Raw genomic sequence first — 17,790 nt, 5'->3', positions numbered from 1 at the left:
TTCACAGCTGCCACAAACTGTGCTGTGTGAAGGAAGTCCTTCCTTTTATTTTATTTTTATTTAGAGTATTTGTACCCTGCTCTTCAGCAAAAAATGGTTCCCAGAGCGCAGGGCCAGATTTAGGTTTGTTGAGGCCCTAAGCTACTGAAGGTAAAGGGGCCCTTTATATGTCCAGCCGTCCTTTGTCAACAACAAATTGTCGCTGTTTTTGTGTGTTGAATGTATGCTATATGGTAATTTGTGGACCTAATAGGTATCTAAAGCCATTGGCACATAACAAAATATGTATTTTATCAAAGTAATTGCTGAACTGAAATATAATTAAGAAGTATATTAATAGTGAAATACTTAAGAAACAATGAAATGATTATTAAGCTCAAACTTAAAATGATTGGGGGCCCATTACTTACATCCTAGGAGCCTACACAGCACAAAACACTGTTGCTGTATGTAGGTTTTATTTTATTTGTTTTTTATCTTATATTTTGGAAACGTACGTTGGGGTTTTTTCCTTTCAATTTTTTGGGCGCCCCCAAGAGACGGGGCCCTAAGCTATAGCTTGTTTAGCTTATACATAAATCTGGCATTACCAGAGCAGCTTACACACAATCTTTTGTCTCTCCTGCATCTTCCAACGTTGCGCCTCAATAGATTACCCCAAGTTCTAGTATTCATTAGAGTATTTACTTTCTCCCCATCATGCATAATCTTCTACACCTCTGTCATGTTCAAGGGTTTGGACTAGAACTAGATCATCCTTGTGGTCCATTCAAAGTCTATGAATATTTGAGAGTGTCTCTGTGTGTCCCCCTTAACTCACCTTTAAAAACAAAAAAATTCCAAAAGCCCCAAATGCTGTACCGTCTTCATGAGAGAGTTGCTGCAGCCCTCATAATAATTTCAGTTAATGTTTTCTGAACTTTTCCCAGCTCATAACAATATATTTTTGGAAGGTGAGGTGACCAGAACAGAACAGTACACAGTATTCAAAGTGTGCTCTTCCTGCATGCTCTATCTATGACCTACAACAGCTCTGCAAGGTAAGCTAAATAATAATAATAATAATAATAATAATAATAATAATAATAATAATATGACTATTTATGTATGCCACTACTGCGGCTCGTGTTTGGTTAGCCCCAAAATGGAAAACGAGCGAAGTCCCAACCAAAGAAGAATGGCAACTTAAACGGATGGAATATGCACACCTTGCGGACCTATCGAATAAGAGAACATGTTTAAAGAAGGTTGGGAAATGTTTATTGAATATATGTAGTAAAATTGTGTATATCTGAAAACGCGGGCAGCATGAAGATAAATTCAACAGTGTAAATAAGTTTTGATGGATGTTATAATGGAATATGGAACGGTTTAGTTTATATAAAATACGCAGGCATTTATGATATGCAAAATATACAACGGAAAGAGAAGAAGGGGCGTCATTGATATTTTAAGGTTGCTTAAGTGAATAGGTATTTTAAAATGTAAAACAGAAATTTAATATATATATTTTTACCATTGTAATTCAAAGTGCCTTACAGTATAAACAAACACATCCATTAAGACCAGCATAAAGCATGAAGGAATCTAAAAGACAATTCTATTTTCAAAAAGCTGAATTAAGACACCCCAAGCACTCAAGAATGCCATAGGTAAGAATGCCATAGGTGAAAAAAGAAGTGGTTTTGCCTGGTGCCTAGATACTATAATCCCCAGTACTGCAAGTTGCCGGGGAATGTGGGTGGGTAAGGAACTGAGAATAGTAATAACAATACTGTAATAACAGTATTGGGACGGTGCAGCTGATGGTAGCAACCGATGGAAGTCAAAAGGACATATCCAAACTGGATTTCAGGAGCATTGCATGCACAGCAAGCAAACAACCATAGCTCAGTGGCAGAACACCTGTGCTCAGAACCATGAGGACTAGAATCCCGATTTATTTTTAGGGGAAGAGCTGTAGCTCAGTGGCAGAACACCTGCTTTGCATGCAGAAGGTCCCAAGTTTGATCCCCGGCATCTCCAGGTAAGGCTGAGACCTTCTGCCACTGAAGCTAGATGGACCAATGGCCTCTCTCTATACAACAGCTTCTGGAGTCCCTATTTAAATCAGCCCGTAATTCACAGTCATGAGGACTAGAACCTTGATTAATTTTAGGGGGAAGAGCTGTAGCTCAGAGAGCCTGCTTTGCATGCAGAAGGTCCGTGGTCCAAACTCCAAACCAGGGATAACGCTCCTTGCCTGAAACCCTGAAGAGATGCTGCCGGTCAGTGCAGACAGAACTGAGCTGTATGCACCCCATGGTCTGACTCTGTATAAGGCAGCTTCCAGCGTTCCTAGGAAAGTAAATCGCAGAACTTACAGCTCTCGAAAGGGTCCTTCTTCTGCAACTGGATTCTCGTCTCAGCAAACTTTTCGCGTCCTGCAAGAGCGTCTGAAGCCAAATCGCCTCTTTTTAGGCGTTGGCTGGAGGGGTGGGGGATATCAGAAGCCTGTTTCTCTCTGTGCTTGTAGATTGGACCATACAGTGGCGGTTTTAATAAGCAGGCGGCGGTGATGTGTAGCGCAAACCCGGACTTGAGTGATACAATAATGGAGAAATCGGCCCGGGGAAGCCGAAGCGATTGCTATTCCCAGGAGTCCTCCAGAGGCTTTTTGCAAACAACAAATCAAATAAATCTTTGCTCGGGATTTTATTCCCCACTCCCCAGCACACTTACAGTTTAGTGGCAGACATTTCACATTTCCTGAGACAATGGAAAAAATACATTTAAATTGCAGCCATCATCTGGGGCTCGAATAGTCACAGGTTTCTGCACAACCACACTCCTTTGCAGCCTACCGTATCCATTCTTTGCTTTGCCTACTTTGGCCTCCAGAAGGCTGTGAAGAAAGGAAGGTGGCCGCTGGTCTGAAAAGTGTCCCCACCTGTAGTATACAGGACTGAGCAATCATTAAAATCTGATCCTTAGCTAGGAAAGAGGAATGCAGGAGCTAGAGGGAGCTGCATCATACCATTGGTCCCAGTATTGCCCACACTGACTGGCAGTGTGGCTCTCCGGGGTTTCAGGCAGGGGACATTCCCAGCCCCTACTAGGAGATGCCAGGGAACCCGAGACCCCTTCTGAACTTGGGACCTCTATCACTAAGCTACAGCTCTTCCGTTAAAAAATAAAGCCAAGATTCTAGTCCACGTGGTTCTGAACTAAAGGCTGATTGAACAGGAACAGCTGCCTTCTCTTGAAGCAGATCACCTAACACAGTATACAGCCTACAGGGACTGGCAAGAGCTTTCCCGAATTTTAGGCGGGGGTCCTCTTTCCCAACCCCACCTGGAGACATTAAGGGTGGAATCTGGGACCCTCCTCACGCAGAGCACATATTCTGCCACTGAGCCAGAGCTCTTCCCTTCGAAGGAGGAGAAAAATGGGGCCGTTTAGACTCTGATCTCATCTTCCCGTTTGCATTGGCCCAGCCCCACTGGTGCAGCCAGACTGGTGTCTCGGCTCTTTCCTCCGAGGCAGACCACGCTTCCAAAGAGCCCTCTGCGGAATAAGTAATTTAAAAACAAAAAGTGACCGGGAAAAACGACAGAGAGCAGAAATGATAATGGCAGCAATAAAAAAGCAACGGAAATGCACCATTTGTCGCAAAGCTCTCTTGATGGAAGGCTCAAATTGGTGGAGGGGAAGGGGGGGGGGAGTTTAGCGACCTGTGCTTTAAAGCGGAGTTTCAGTATTACTGATGTATTTTCAAGGCCCATTATCCACACAGGAAGCTACCTTGCCAGGAATCAAGCCACTGATCTATCTGGCAAAGCATTACTCTGTTCTGGGATGAGGAATCTTTTTGTGTCTGAAGACCATGCTCCCATCTGAGCAGCCCTTCTGGGGTCCACGTGCCAGTGGTAGGCAGAGCACTGAATGCCACTGTCACCTTTGTACAGATGGCTAGTTTCTACAACCACCCCCACCTCCCTCTATGCTCCGTGCAGGCAAGTAGAGGGCATTTTCAGAGGGCAAGGACATATTTCTAGTTGGGGAGGGAGAGGAAGTTTAAGAGTTAATAGCAGAGCTGGTGGGGTGTGTTGCTTGGGAGAGAAGGGATGGGGTAAATGGGGAGGGAGTCCCAAGGGCCTGACAGAAAGGCCTGGAGGGCTGCATTTGGCCACTGGGCCAAAAGGTGCCAACCCCCACTTTAAACTCTTAAAAGTGTTCCCGTTGCATTTTGCGATGTGTGTGGTGCTTCTCCGGTTTGCTTCCCTTAGAGATAAAACTAGTGCAACCCTGTGGACGCTGTATTTGAGAAATAGATCAAAAATTACAAAACTGGCACCTGCTCATTTAGGACATTTCGGCCAGCCTCTTACTCCTAGACCCCCTTGAAAACCGTTAAGGGTCTCAGAGCCAGACCTTTAAGTGAAAACCTTTCTCACTTCAATCCTGACGTTTACATACACATGGTGCTGGTTTTGACAATCCGCCACTGAAAAGGGTGCTTTTAAATGTTTAGGGTTAATTAGTAGATTGCATCACTGATGCGCTGAGAAAACCACGGGTCTCTCCCTGGGATGGAGCAATTTGATTCGGTGTGCGTTTATTGCGAAACCAATCAAACCCGCACTTTCTGGAATGGTACGAGAACCGAAACACAGCTATGCTTCAAAATTTGTACGTATCCAAATGCCATCCAAACTGGAGGGCTATAGATGCCCCATCCCTGTAGCTTCACTCCGGGCTGTTGTTTCCATCTGACTGCTTCCTTCCCCCCATATTTTGGCTCCAAGCCCCATTTTCCCTCCCCACTTGGAGAGACATGAGCACTCTCCAGGTGGCCCGGAGAGAGAGGCAAGGACGACAACAGCACAAAAATCAGCACAGGCGATTTTTCTTATTCCTGTTGCACTGAGACATCTTCAGCCACTACGAAGCAGAAATGCTTCTTGTATGCGAGGGCGGAGGGGTTCGTCTTCAGTATGGGAAACCCCTCCACAAAACCTACCGAAGGCAAGAGGAATAACAAACCTGGGGTGTGTGGGGGTGTGTTCTCCACCTCCCAGATTTAATTCTGGAATGTACTGCTGCACAGGGTTTGATCCACCCCGAAGATCTGCAAAAGGAAGGAATCCCCCAAAGGCCCATGGCTGCCATCACAGGCGCCAACAAAGAGTCTGGCAATATCTGAAGGCATCACTTCCCTGTCCCTATAACAGAATAGCAGATGACTGCAAAAACAGAGGAATAAATATCTGGTTCCTTTTAGCAATGGAAACACAGAATGGCTTGTATATAACTTTAAGGGGAGGGGGTACAGAATGGGCAACAAAAGTCTTTCCCCAAAAAACTTTCAGTGGTGTCTGAGGCCTGCATTAACCTCTCTACTGCCAGGGATGTGTGGGAAGCAGATAGCTCCAGGAAGGATCTGGTTTTTGGGTCGACAGATGGGATCGTTCTGAATCCACTGCATTTTTATTCCGGGGTAGAGGGCGCCTACTCTCTCGCCTTCCCTTTCTCCCTCTGCCCCGCAACTTTTGGCCCTCTATGCGCTCACGACCCCGCTTTCCAGAGGAAGTGCTTTCTTGTGGCCCCAAGGTCACTTCCTGCGCAGCATGGCCAAGGCGGCACCCACGGCTGAATCCACATTTCTCCCATAGAGCACAGGAAATGGATAGGCCTTCTCCACTTCCTGACGCATCACCTCGTTCTTGCCCAGGGCGCTCCCGCTGGCCAGGATCCGCGTGACCCCGGCTTCCTTCAGGTGCTGCGAAGGCAGCATGGAGTGCAGGTTCTGGACCACGCCGTGGCACAGCGCCCGGGTCACGTGGCCCAGGGAGAGGTCAGAGGCCGCGATGCCCATCACCGAGGCCAACCTTTCCGGCATGTGCCTCTCCCCAAAGATGGTGGGGCAGATGTTGAGGTCAGTGTCCGTTTGGGCCAAGGCAGCGCTGATTATACGCGGGTAGAGATCCGATTCTGGGACTTGGAGTCCTGCAGAAGGAGATTAAAAGGGTTGGGAGAGGAAGACTGATCAAATGAGTGAAAGGCCCTCCCATTCCAATTGAATGGGAGTGCCTAAATGAATACCCCAAAAGTCAAGGTTCGAGGACAGAAATCTGGCTGAGTCTGGAATAACCTTGTGAAGCGAAAGGATATGAAAGAGGGATTTATATCTAGATGTTAGAATAGAGATGATAAAGAAAACAGGAAGACACAATGAGAGATAAAGGAGGTGCTGTGGGATTGGTGGAAGTCAATGTCCTGTTGTCGTTGTTGTTTTAGTGTTTATAATATTAACTTGTAAGATATGGATTTGGTTTTTGTTGTTGTTGTTGTTGCTTTATTTAGTTTTTGAATGTTGATTTTTGTGTGTTGTGTATTGTTATTTTTCGATATCTTTCATGTTGTTGTTGTGTGGAAAATACTAATAAAATGTATATTAAATTATTTTTTAAAAACCCCAAAAACCACAAATGACTGAAAGGCAGAAGGAGAAGAGAGGTCCCCGTCTTATCCCTTCCTTTACCCAGCTCAGCCATCCACCGCACGAGCATGTTCACAAACGTCGCCACCACATTGCCGCCGTTGAGGGAAGCAGCCACCACCAGGTAGGTGTTGTTGAAGTACGGGTAGTAGGCCAACGGGGAACGAGGGTTCGGTGAATCAGCCGGCTGGAAGCCCGAAGGCATCAGGAGGGTGAGTTGCGCAGAAGTACTGATGTTGAGGACTAGGAGGGGGAGAGGAAGGCAAGAGTTGGAAAACACCCGCTGGGCTCAAATTCTGCTTAAAGAGGCATGTAACTGGCCTTCAACAGGTGAGGCTGGACCCACAAGGGAGCTTCAACAGGGGTCCTGCATGGCCCCATAAACTCCCTGGAGGGAGGGGAACCTCCATCAGGCACCTCCTGCCCCTGAACTGATCATTAGAGCAGCTACTGCTACTGTTGCCAGTGTGGTGCAGTGGTTAAGAGCAGTGGACTCGTAATCTGGTGAACCGGGTTCGCTTCCCTGCTCCTCCACATGCAGCTGCTGAGTGACCTTGGGCTAGTCAGATTTCTGTGAAGTCTCTCAGCCTCACTCACCTCACAGAGAGTTTGTTGTGGGGGAGGAAGGGAAAAGGAGATTGTTAGCCCCTTTCGAGATTCCTTCGGGTAGTGATAAAGCAAATCCAAACTCTTCTTCTACTACTACTGTATAGAAATGGGTACCTGTGTTTTTATTTTCCTCCTCCTTCCCTCTCCCTTTTTGCTTGCATCTCATTTTTTTTTTAGGATTGTAAGTTTGAGAGCAGGGACTGTCTTGTTTTGACTGTGTGTAAGCTGCTCTGAGAGCCTTTTCTGCTAAAGAGCAGGTACAGCTGCTCCAAATAGATAACAGTGGTACCTCAGGTTAAGAACTTAATTCGTTCTGGAGGTCTGTACTTAACCTGAAACTGTTCTTAACCTGAGGTACCACTTTAGCTAATGGGGCCTCCTGGTGCCGCAGTGCCACCAGAGCACGATTTCTGTTCTCATCCTGAAACAAAGTTCTTAACCCGAGGTACTATTTCTGGGTTAGCGGAGTCTGTAACCTGAAGCGTATGTAACCCGAGGTACCACTGTATTTCCAGAAGGCTGCTTTGTGCCCCTACCTGCACTTGTGCTGTCGGACATGCAGGAGTACACTGAACACTGGAAGTCCCCCAAGGCGGCCCCGACTTCCGTCCCCTTTGGTATCTGGTGCCACACGTAGGCGGTTTCCCCGGCCAGTTCTCCGGGCTGGACCACTTCAGGAAGCAAGTGGATGGGGAAGTGGGACTCCTTAAGGCTGAAACCAGAGGCAGAGGTCAATGGGGAGATGTCTGTGTTGGAAGGAGAAGGGCCCGGCTACTGGACATGCTTGGAGGGGAGGCAAAAAGGAGGGATCTCAGGCTAACACAGCCGTGCAGATTATAATTGCATCAACTCACTGCTCAAATTATGGGGGAGAAGGTGGAAGGGGAGGCCCTTGGTGGAAGCCAGAAACCAGAAAAGTTAGGAACCTAGGAAGCAAATGCGGCCCTCTGTGCCTCTCTTTCTGGCCCTCAAACCTCTCCCCTGGCAACACCTTCACCAGGCCTGCTTTCTATCCTCACTGAGGGTTTTTGCCAAGCTGGGAAATGTCCTTGACCTCTATTAGTGCCTTTTGCTTGCTTTGATGGAGAATAGAGGTAAAGGGACCCCTGACCATTAGGTCCAGTCGTTGCCGACTCTGGGGTTGCGACACTCATCTCGCTTTCTTGGCCGAGGGAGCCGGCGTACAGATTCCGGGTCATGTGGCCAGCATGACTAAGCCGCTTCTGGTGAACCAGAGCAGCGCATGGAAATGCCATTTACCTTCCCACCGGTGCAGTACCTATTTATCTACTTGCACTCTGACGTGCTTTCGAACTGCTAGGTTGGCAGGAGCAGGGACCGAGCAACGGGAGCTCACCCTGTTGCGGAGATTCGAACCGCCGACCTTCTGATCGGCAAGTCCTAGGCTCTGTGGTTTAACCCACAGCGCCACCCGCTGATGGAGAATAGAAACGCTAAAATTTACATTTGTTGCTTCGTCTGCTATTGCCTCTGGCCAAGCCCACCACTGGCAAGCGGCCCCCGGGAGGTTGCACAGATGGGAATGCGGCCCCTGGGCTGGGGCGATGGGAGTTGGAGGCCCACAATATCTGGAAGTTCACGGCTTCCCCGCAAAGGGTTCCAGATCAGCTTTCCTTGTCAACAGCAGCGCAAGTCTAGAAACACCTGTCCACGTTCCCCAGCGATATGGGGCTGATTATCCTGGCAACTACCTTGCAGGGCTGTTGTTAAGAAAATGTATGGGTGGTACTTTAAAAACATGCACAGACATGCTGGATAAATCGAGCTACTGCCCTTAAAAAGCAGACTGCTGTGTGTGGACACACCGCCCCAAGGGTTAAGCCTTCAGAAAGTTTAAAACACATACAAGCAGTTAGACCCAACAAGCACCCCTTGGACAACCCCAACCCTGTCACAGCCACCGTACACCGCTGTTGCCACACCAGGTTAGCCCCGGAAACACACACACACACAAGCCAAACCCAAGTTGTCCGCAACCTTGAGTCGGATTTAGGAAGCGGATTCTATCTTCCCTGGAAGGGTTGTGCATGTGAGAATCTTCCCTTCGGGGAGTCAGCTGGAGGCCTCAGACGCCTGTCCCTGAAAAGAGCAAACCCGGCCACTTCAAACAGCAGCTAACACAGCTTTTCTGGGTGGAGGGGGAATGATGGTCGGGAATATAGTGTTTTCAGTCCGTCAAGGGGTTGGATTTTTAAAAATGAAAGGCGTTTCTGGTTTGCTAGAGAAGTTGCTCCTGATTCACTTCCAAAATAAAATAAAATTGAGCTGGTGGGTGGGGAGGGGGGAATCAAAGAAAAGACATCCCCCCTTCTCTCATATCCCAGCACACAGAATCAAAAAATGAAATAATGACACACACACCCCGCTTTGTAATAGTGGCTCCATCTGAGTCCACAGTGCTAACTTACATGTCCACATTCCAGCTTTTGCTTGTGGTGTTGAAGTAGCCCCAGCTGGCTGCGTTCTGGACAGACATCTGTGGCTTTTCCTGGCCACACAGCATGGCCACAACGTAGTCTTGGATGGTGCCTGCAGCATCGTAATGCTTCAGGAAATCTGGGCTGTCCAATAAGCATACAAACAAAAAGTTGATGAACCTGGGCATCCGCTGGTTAATACACCTTTTAATTTGTGACTGACTCTGGGTGGAAAAAACAACTTGTATACAATGAAAGAGAACTTTCTTTTCCTCCAAGAAACTCAAAGCATTTATTTCCCCACCCACATTTTTGATCCACAGAACAGCCCTGCGAAGTAGGTTAAGCCAAGAGAGCGAATGTGCAACTGACTCAAGGTCGCCCAGTGAACTTTTTTGGTCTGAGTCCCACTGCTGCACCCAATTGCTTCTCCCCCATGACTGAACCCACCAGGAAGGCCACCCCAGCCTCTGGCTGCAAATAAATCATCACAGAATCGCAGGCGACAAAGCAAGATGCAGAAGCTGAAGCAGGAAGGGGCAGCAGTACCTGTTTTTCAAGTACCAGTAGATTGTGGTGCAGCCGAAGCCCGTGGCCACGCTGAGGTGCGACTGCGGCTGAGGCAGCGAGGACAGGAAGGGGCTGCTGCAGCGGCCATCTTGCCATGTGATCAGGTGACTGACCTCTTCAGGCTCAAACGTCCACCCGTGCCCACTTTCGATCCACTTGCAACCTGGAACGGGAAGAGAGAGCTGGTGAAGGAGGACCTGTTAGCCTGGTGCGGCTCATTCAAAGCGACTCAGACCATCCGGAGTTGTGTTTATCCATCAGTGTCTCCTCCAAAAGCATGGACACAAGGTGTTATGTACTGAGTTGAATAGGATCCAAAATGCAGCAGTCTGATTGGTCCTAGAACAATAGGATCCAGAATGCAGCAGTCTGATTGGTGCACAGGAGCCACCCAATCCAGCTCCAGGTGGAAGTGAATTCGCAACTTGATTGGCCTACAGGAGAATCCCGGAATTAGCCAATCACGTGGGGCCCATTGTGTAAATCATGTATATAAAGCAGACATTCTGGGGGAACTTCCATTCCTCCTCACCACTATGAGCTGAATAAAGAGCATGAAATCCACTCTCTCTTTTTTTTAAAAAAATAGTATTTATTACTTTTCCAACAATTTAAACACTACAAAATAAATAAATAAATAAACAGTACAATACAATACAAAAACACTACATAACACTAACACATTAAACTAACAAAACAAAACAACAACAGTTTAAAACACATCAAACAATTTCAATATCTTATCTTTAATTCACTTATTTCAACGACCTCCTCACACCTCCCTTTTTGTATTCCACTTCTGTTAATTGTTTCAGCAATTCCTTTCCATCTTCCTCTGCTTTCTATCCTATAATTATCTTAACATATTCTAACCTTATTTTTTCCTTTAATACTCTAATAATCTATTTATACTTAATTCCTTATAACATTTCTACTAAAGCCATGTAACTTCATTCCAACATTTTTCTAACATTCATTGATTTTACAGTATTTCTGTAAATAGTCTTTAAACTTTTTCCAGTCTTCTTCCACCGACTCTTCTCCCTGGTCTCGGATTCTGCCAGTCATTTCCGCCAGTTCCATATAGTCCATCAACTTCATCTGCCATTCTTCCCGGGTAGGTAAATCTTGTGTCTTCCAATACTTCGCGATGAGTATTCTTGCTGCTGTTGTTGCATACATAAAAAAAGTTCTATCCTTCTTTAGCACCAGTTGGCCGACCATGCCCAGGAGAAAGGCCTCTGGTTTCTTCAGGAAGGTATATTTAAATACCTTTTTCATTTCGTTATAAATCATCTCCCAGAATGTCTTAATCCTTGGGCATGTCCACCAAAGGTGAAAGAATGTACCTTCAGTCTCATTACATTTCCAACATTTATTGTCGGGTAAATTGTAAAATTTTGCAAGCTTGACTGGTGTCATGTACCACCTATAAATCATTTTCATTAAATTTTCTCTTAGGGCATTACATGCCGTGAATTTCATACGAGCGTGAAATCCACTCTCGACTCTGAGTATATTTCACTGGCGATGAAGGTGGGATCCCGCTGAGCTGACCGCCACACACAGCACCGCAGCACCGCCACCTGCCGCACTGCTGCCTCGCACCTTGTATCTAGGCTTCAGCTCCAGGCCCCAAGGAACTCAGAATGGCAACTGACAGCAGCTTCTCGCCGTTCAACCCAGCATCAGGAGACTGGGAAACATACCCTTCCCCTCAGAGTCTATTTCACAAGGACTGCCACCCTTTATTTCCAATGCAATGAGGAGGGAACCTGGGGCGTTCCATTTGCCCCCAGGGTGAGCCGAATGAATCTTCCACCCCGGACAACACTGTCCCAATAAACTCTTCCATTCTGCAAATTCCAAGCACTGAGGCTTGCAAAGTCCATTGCTGGCTTGCACCCAGCAAGAACCTCCTGGGGTCTTGAGAGGGATGGGTGGAAAGCAGGGCCGTTTTGTTGGCTCTGCAGAGACACCAGGTCCTTTGGGCTTCTCCAACAGGCAACAGGCAATACAGTGGTACCTCGGGCTACATATGCTTCAGGTTACATACGCTTCAGGTTACAGACTCCGCTAATCCAGAAATAGTACCTCGGGTTAAGAACTTTGCTTCAGGATGAGAACAGAAATCGTGCTCCAGCGGAGTGGCAGCAGCAGGAGGCCCCATTAGCTAAAGTGGTGCTTCAGGTTAAGAACAGTTTCAGGTTAAGAACGGACCTCTGGAATGAATTAAGTACTTAACCCGAGGTACCACTGTACATATTCCATCATGCTGCAGCAGAGGTAGATGAGAAACAGGGCCCCTCCATTGGCTCAGCTGAGAGACCAGCTCCATTGGGTTCCTCCCCTCTCTGAACGGTTTCCATCCCAGCTGGTCATTGTGAGAACTGCATGAACTTTAGAACTGGTGTGCTTGTTTTTCTCTACAAGTAGAACACCGCTTCCGGTGATTTTGGAAACCAGGTATCGCCTAGCCCTCATACACATTGTGATTTGTGATATATTGCCAGCTCAAATATTATAAGAAACAGTTATCACGATGTGAACTTCAAGCCGGTTTTGGACAATATATCAATATATCGCCCAGTCCTACTGGCTGGCAGCAGCTCTCCAGGGTTTCAGACAGGCTTATTTCCCAGTCCTATCTGAAGACCCCAGAGATCGTACCAGGGACCTTCTACATGCAAAGCAGATGTTCAAATCCTGAGCTACGGCCCTTCCCTGCGCACAAAACCAACCCACTGGTATAATGGTGTTAAGGAAATCCTCTTTTGCGGAACTACATTGCCTGAATTTTCGGAAGAGGCTTAGCTCTTCAGACATTAGATAAATGAAGATTAAAACCACAGAAAAGCAAAAAAAAAGAAAAAAGAAAATCTATCTAGTTTCTTTCTCCTGACCTTTCTGTTGTTTTCCACATAAAAAGTTGCTTTCAACCATGCTGGGTTGTCCCTCCCTTCCCATTTATCTCTTCCTAACATGAAAATGGGCTCTTTGAAAGGACATTAATGGTAATCAGTTAAAAACAAAGCAAAAAAGATAAAAATCATCATTTACAGCAAAGAAGATGTGATTTTGGCTAATCCACTCAGGAGGAGGGAGAAAGAGAGATTGCATCCATTTACATCTGGGCAGAGGTCAAAACCAAACACTCATGGCTTCAGAGAAAGGTAAAAATTAAGCGTTTCCACTCAAAATCACACGCCAATAGTGACTTCCAGATTTTATTTTATCTTACGCCCGCCACCCACAGGAAATCTGGAAAACGGAGCAAGTTTGTCTGTCAACCTAATAGCCATTTCTGATTGCTTTAGCATTCCAGGAATAAAATCACTTGGGAACCCTGCTAGGCCATTAAAGACCACATTCATCTCTGACAAGAAGCAGCTAATTCTTTCAGGAAATCAGTCCCCACGACCCAATCTGCCTTTCTGATGGGAGAGAGACTTTCTGCAGGCAATGGCTTCTCCACCCGCTTTGCCCCTCCAGTCCCAGACCATGGCTTTGACAACAGCACAAGCAGCTGGGAAGAGAGGAGTTCAGGGATAGTGTTTAAAAATAATTTTATAAGTTGTAGGTCCTTTTGTACGTTTTCTGGCATTTTATGCATTGTGATTTGCTGTTATTTTATTGCTGTTATTTTATTATTATTGATTTTATTGATTTATTAATAATTCTTTATTGTAATTGATAAGTGTAAACTCTTTATTATTTGCTGGAGCTTAATTGTACTGTTTACTATTGGAATCTAATGGATTCTTGAATATTGCTTTATTTGACAAAAGTTCTTTATTTTAAAGTTATTGTGACTTTTTATATAGGATCTGATTGTTACTATAAATGTTTGATGTTTTATTATTTTTATGTGTGTTGGAAGCAGCCCAGAGTGGCTGGAGCAACCCAGATATATATATATAATATTATTATTATTATAGTTCCTCTCGGGAATATTTATCATTCTGAGGGCCACATGCCCTTCTGGGATGCTTTCCGGGGGCCAGGTACCAGTGCTGGGAGGGACCATAGGCAAAAATGGGCGGAGTAACCTCCCTCTGTCTAGGCAAGCAAGAGACATTATCAGAGTTCAAGGATGCATTTCCAGCCAGGCGAAATCACTCAAGGAGGATGCAAAGCTAGACTAGTAAGGTGCTTGGTTGCAAAGGGTGTGTGGCCCAGGGAGAGTCCCACAGGAGGGAATGGGAGGCCTGACGGGCCACATTTGCCCCCTGGGCGCCTGAGGTTCTCATCTCCTGATTTACACTATCATTGCTAACAGCCCTTAACCTCCCCTCTGTGAATTTCTCCAGTGCTTTTTAATGCTATCTTGACCCTGACTTTGAGAGGGGAAAAGAACAGAGAACATGTACACTCACACATGCGAATACAAACAGTGTAAGGAAAGTCCTATGGGACGTGGGTGGAGCTGTGGGTTAAACCACAGAGCCTAGGACTTGCAGATCAGAAGGTCGGCGGTTTGAATCCCCGCAACGGGGTGAGCTCCCATTGCTCAGTCCCAGCTCCTGCCAACCTAGCAGTTCGAAAGCACGTCAAAGTGCAAGTAGATAAATAGGTACCGCTCCGGCGGGAAGGTAAACGGCGTTTCCGTGCGCTGCTCTGGTTCGCCAGAAGCGGCTTAGTCCTGCTGGCCACATGACCCGGAATCTGTACGCTGGCTCCCTCGGCCAATAAACCGAGATGAGCGCCGCAACCCCAGAGTCGGTCACGACTGCACCTAATGGTCAGGGGTCCCTTTACCTGAAGGAAAGTCCTGAATATCTTTGCTTTTATTCATTTAGACACAATCTTAGGTTCAATCTGTCCGGGGGTTGGGGGGTTTTTTTGCCCGCACCATTTTGTTAGAATGTGGGAATAGGGAGATATTAGGCTTGAAAATGTTAAGTTTTGATTCTTTTTTTTTTTAATGCTTGCATTTTAAAGTAGGATGCCACCACAGAAGTGTTGAGGAAGGAGTGGTGCTGGATTTGGAAAGGAGGATTCTGCAAACCAGCTCTCTCACCTTGACCTGTTTTCCAAAACACGACTCCGTGCATTTGTCCGGTAACACCAATGCGGCAAACCCTTCCCAGGAGTTGCTGGGGGAGACTGGCGAGGCAGTCGTTCAAGGCAGCGACAATTTTGCGGACATCTTGCTCGTTCCCCTGCGTGAGCAGAGAGAGAGAGAAAGCCCATAGGGAATGAAGCTTGGAAGCAGTTTTACCTGCTTTCTGTGACAGCAAAGCAGCTCCCATCTTGGCATGCCAGATTTATTTTAGAAGAAGTGCTCTAACAGTTGGATCAACTGCTGTTGAATGTAGAGGAGCTCTAGGAGGGGGAGAAGCGTGGCAACCTAAGTCTACAGCCTCCTCTGAACCCCAATGGACTTGGGGAGGGCCATAGCTCAGTGGCAGAGCATCTGCTTTGCATGCAGAAGGTCCCGGGTTCAATCCTGGCTTCTCCAGCCAAGGGTGGGAAGACTTCCTGCCTGAATCCATGGAGAGCCAATAAACCAGTCAATGTAGATAATAATAATAATAATAATAATAATAATAATAATAATAATAATAATTTTTTATCCATATCCTGCCCTCCCCAGGCGAAGCCGGGCTCAGAGCGGCTAACAACAGTAAAAATAACACAGTTTACATAAAATCACAATTAATTAATTGAAATACATTCTATAATCAATTCAGAGTCAAATTAATGGCAACCATTGGACTAGAGTTCTATGAGGATAACAGAAAAAGGGGGTCAGACTGTGCCTTGACCAAAGGCCTAGTGGACCAACTCTGTCTTGCAGGCCCTGCAAAAAGATGTCAAGTCCCACATGGTCCTAGTCTCTTGTGACACAGCATTCCACCAGATCGGGGCCACAGCCAAAAAAGCCCTGGCTCTGGTTGAGGCCAGCCTAACCTCCCTGTGGCCCGGGATCTCCAAGATGTTTTTATTTGAAGACCGTAAGGTCCTCCGTGGGGCATACCGGGAGAGGCAGCCCCGTAGGTACGAGGGTCCTAGGCCGTATACTGAGCTAGATGGAACAGTGGTCTGGTTCAGTATAAGGCAGCTTCCAATGTTCTTGAGGATGCAACGCTGGATCAAACCAAAGGTCCCTCTGATCCACCTTGCTAGATCGGACCAAAGGTCGATTTAGTCTAGCCTCCTGTGTTCCACCACAGCCTACAGGATGCTATAGGTAAAGGGAAAGGGACCCCTGACCATTAGGTCCAGTCGTGACCGACTCTGGGGTTGCGGCGCTCATCTCACTTTATTGGCTGAGGGAGCCGGTGTACAGCTTCCGGGTCATGTGGCCAGCATGACTAAGCCGCTTCCGGAGAACCAGAGCAGAGCACGGAAACGCCGTTTACCTTCCTGCTGGAGTGGTACCTATTTATCTACTTGCACTTTGACGTGCTTTCGAACTGCTAGGTTGGCAGGAGCAGGGACCGAGCAATGGGAGCTCACCCTGTCACAGGGATTTGAACCGCCGACCTTCTGATCAGCAAGTCCTAGGCTCTGTGGTTTAACCCACAGCGCCACCCACGTCGCTACAGGATGCTATAGGGAAGCCCAAAATTTGCTGCTGGTATTCAAAGGCAGACTCCTCCTGCACTTGAAGGTTCCATGGGCCACTCACGACAAATAACAACTCAACTGATTTCCATTAATTTATCTCATCCTCTTTCACCTGTGGCCCGGCACTGGGGCTCTCCACCTGAGCCCGGGTTTCCCTGGCGCAGCTTGCGATCACGGTGGGTCCCTGCTCCATCTCTTGCAGCAGGATGGTTTTCACCGATGAAGTGCCCAAGTCGATCCCCAGGACGCAGGCCGCCATGGCAGGATTCAAACCTTTGTCTTGCATTTTGGGAGGCATCTTCCTTATACAAAACCAGCTGGGTCACTGCAGGGAAGGAAAGGGATGGTTTTGATGCTGTACAAGAGTGCAAAGTAGCTATGACCTGACATTGAGTAAGCCCAACTGATCAACGCAGCTTACTCCTGAGTAAACTTTTATTGAACGGTGCCATCAGCTATGCTATTTCTATTTATTTAATGCACAGTAACAAACCTGTATCCTACCTTGCCTGCGCGAGAGGCAGCTTACAACGAAGCCAATAAAAGAATGTAAGAACAAAACTGATTAAAATGCAGTTTAGAGGGAGGGAGGAAAACAGGTAGGTAAATCAATGCAAAGGAGGCCGCTGCTAACAACCCCTCCAACCTTAAAATGGGGGCAGAGTTAAGACGATGGGGCTAAAATACGAAGTGAAAAAGCAGATCACAGGAGCAGAATCGGGTTGAAGAAAGTGAACTTTGGACCAAGGTCCGAGGGGTGCGCGCCACACCCAAGATGGCGACCTCAGGACGCGACCGCCATCTTGGGTGTGTCGTCCCCCTTCAGGAGCTCGATGTGGGTACGATTTTTACGAAGGGAAGTACGACGCACCGAAGGTGGTGGCCGCCATCTTGGGCGTGTCAGCTGCCTTCTTTCAGACCCGCCTTCCTTCCTCACTAGGGACCTTTCCCAAGCTTACCTTACTTCACAGGTGTCCTCAAATAACGACTTCGCCTGAGAGGGCGGGAAAGAGAAACCCACAAAAAGATTTCACAAGCCAGGAATGATAGAGAGGGGGCGGGGGGAGAGCGGGGACTTTGCCGCACCCAAGATGGCCGCCGAGCGAGAGAGAGGAAGGC

At 47.0% G+C, this 17,790-nt stretch overlaps 1 protein-coding gene across 2 annotated transcripts; it reads right to left on the bottom strand.

Annotated features, from left to right (window-relative positions):
- Positions 1–2,679: 2,679 nt before the first annotated feature.
- On the bottom strand, positions 2,680–17,764 carry SHPK (sedoheptulokinase). Of its 2 annotated transcripts, none has more exons than XM_083587842.1 (8): positions 17,631–17,764; positions 16,784–16,996; positions 15,119–15,260; positions 10,078–10,261; positions 9,520–9,672; positions 7,627–7,802; positions 6,524–6,724; positions 2,680–5,988 (listed from the first exon to the last, which is right to left on the bottom strand). In XM_083587842.1, the coding sequence occupies exons 2-8, from the start codon at positions 16,967–16,969 to the stop codon at positions 5,594–5,596; spliced, it is 1,437 nt and encodes a 478-aa protein (XP_083443968.1). In that variant the 5' UTR covers positions 16,970–16,996; positions 17,631–17,764; the 3' UTR covers positions 2,680–5,593. The 2 variants fall into 2 exon arrangements, with proteins under 2 accessions (XP_083443968.1, XP_083443969.1); XM_083587843.1 differs by lacking the exon at positions 17,631–17,764 and adding an exon at positions 17,176–17,438.
- Positions 17,765–17,790: the final 26 nt, after the last annotated feature.

Source organism: Podarcis filfolensis, assembly GCF_964270895.1.
Source record: "Podarcis filfolensis genome assembly, chromosome: 15".
NCBI classification, from domain to species: Eukaryota; Metazoa; Chordata; class Lepidosauria; order Squamata; family Lacertidae; genus Podarcis; species Podarcis filfolensis.
Note: the sequence above shows the minus strand (reverse complement) of the source record. Positions and strands in the feature narration are given on the sequence as shown.

Bases quoted from the DNA above. Each gene is read 5' to 3' on its own strand.
- SHPK (XM_083587842.1), bottom strand. From the start codon at position 16,969: ATGCCTCCCAAAATGCAAGACAAAGGTTTGAATCCTGCCATGGCGGCC. The intron at 6,725-7,626 runs GTAGGGGCACAA...TCCCCCTCCTAG, and splicing joins GTCCGACAGCACAAGTGCAG to TCCTCAACATCAGTACTTCT. The intron at 5,989-6,523 runs GTAAAGGAAGGG...CTCCTTCTGCAG, and splicing joins GCGGTGGATGGCTGAGCTGG to GACTCCAAGTCCCAGAATCG.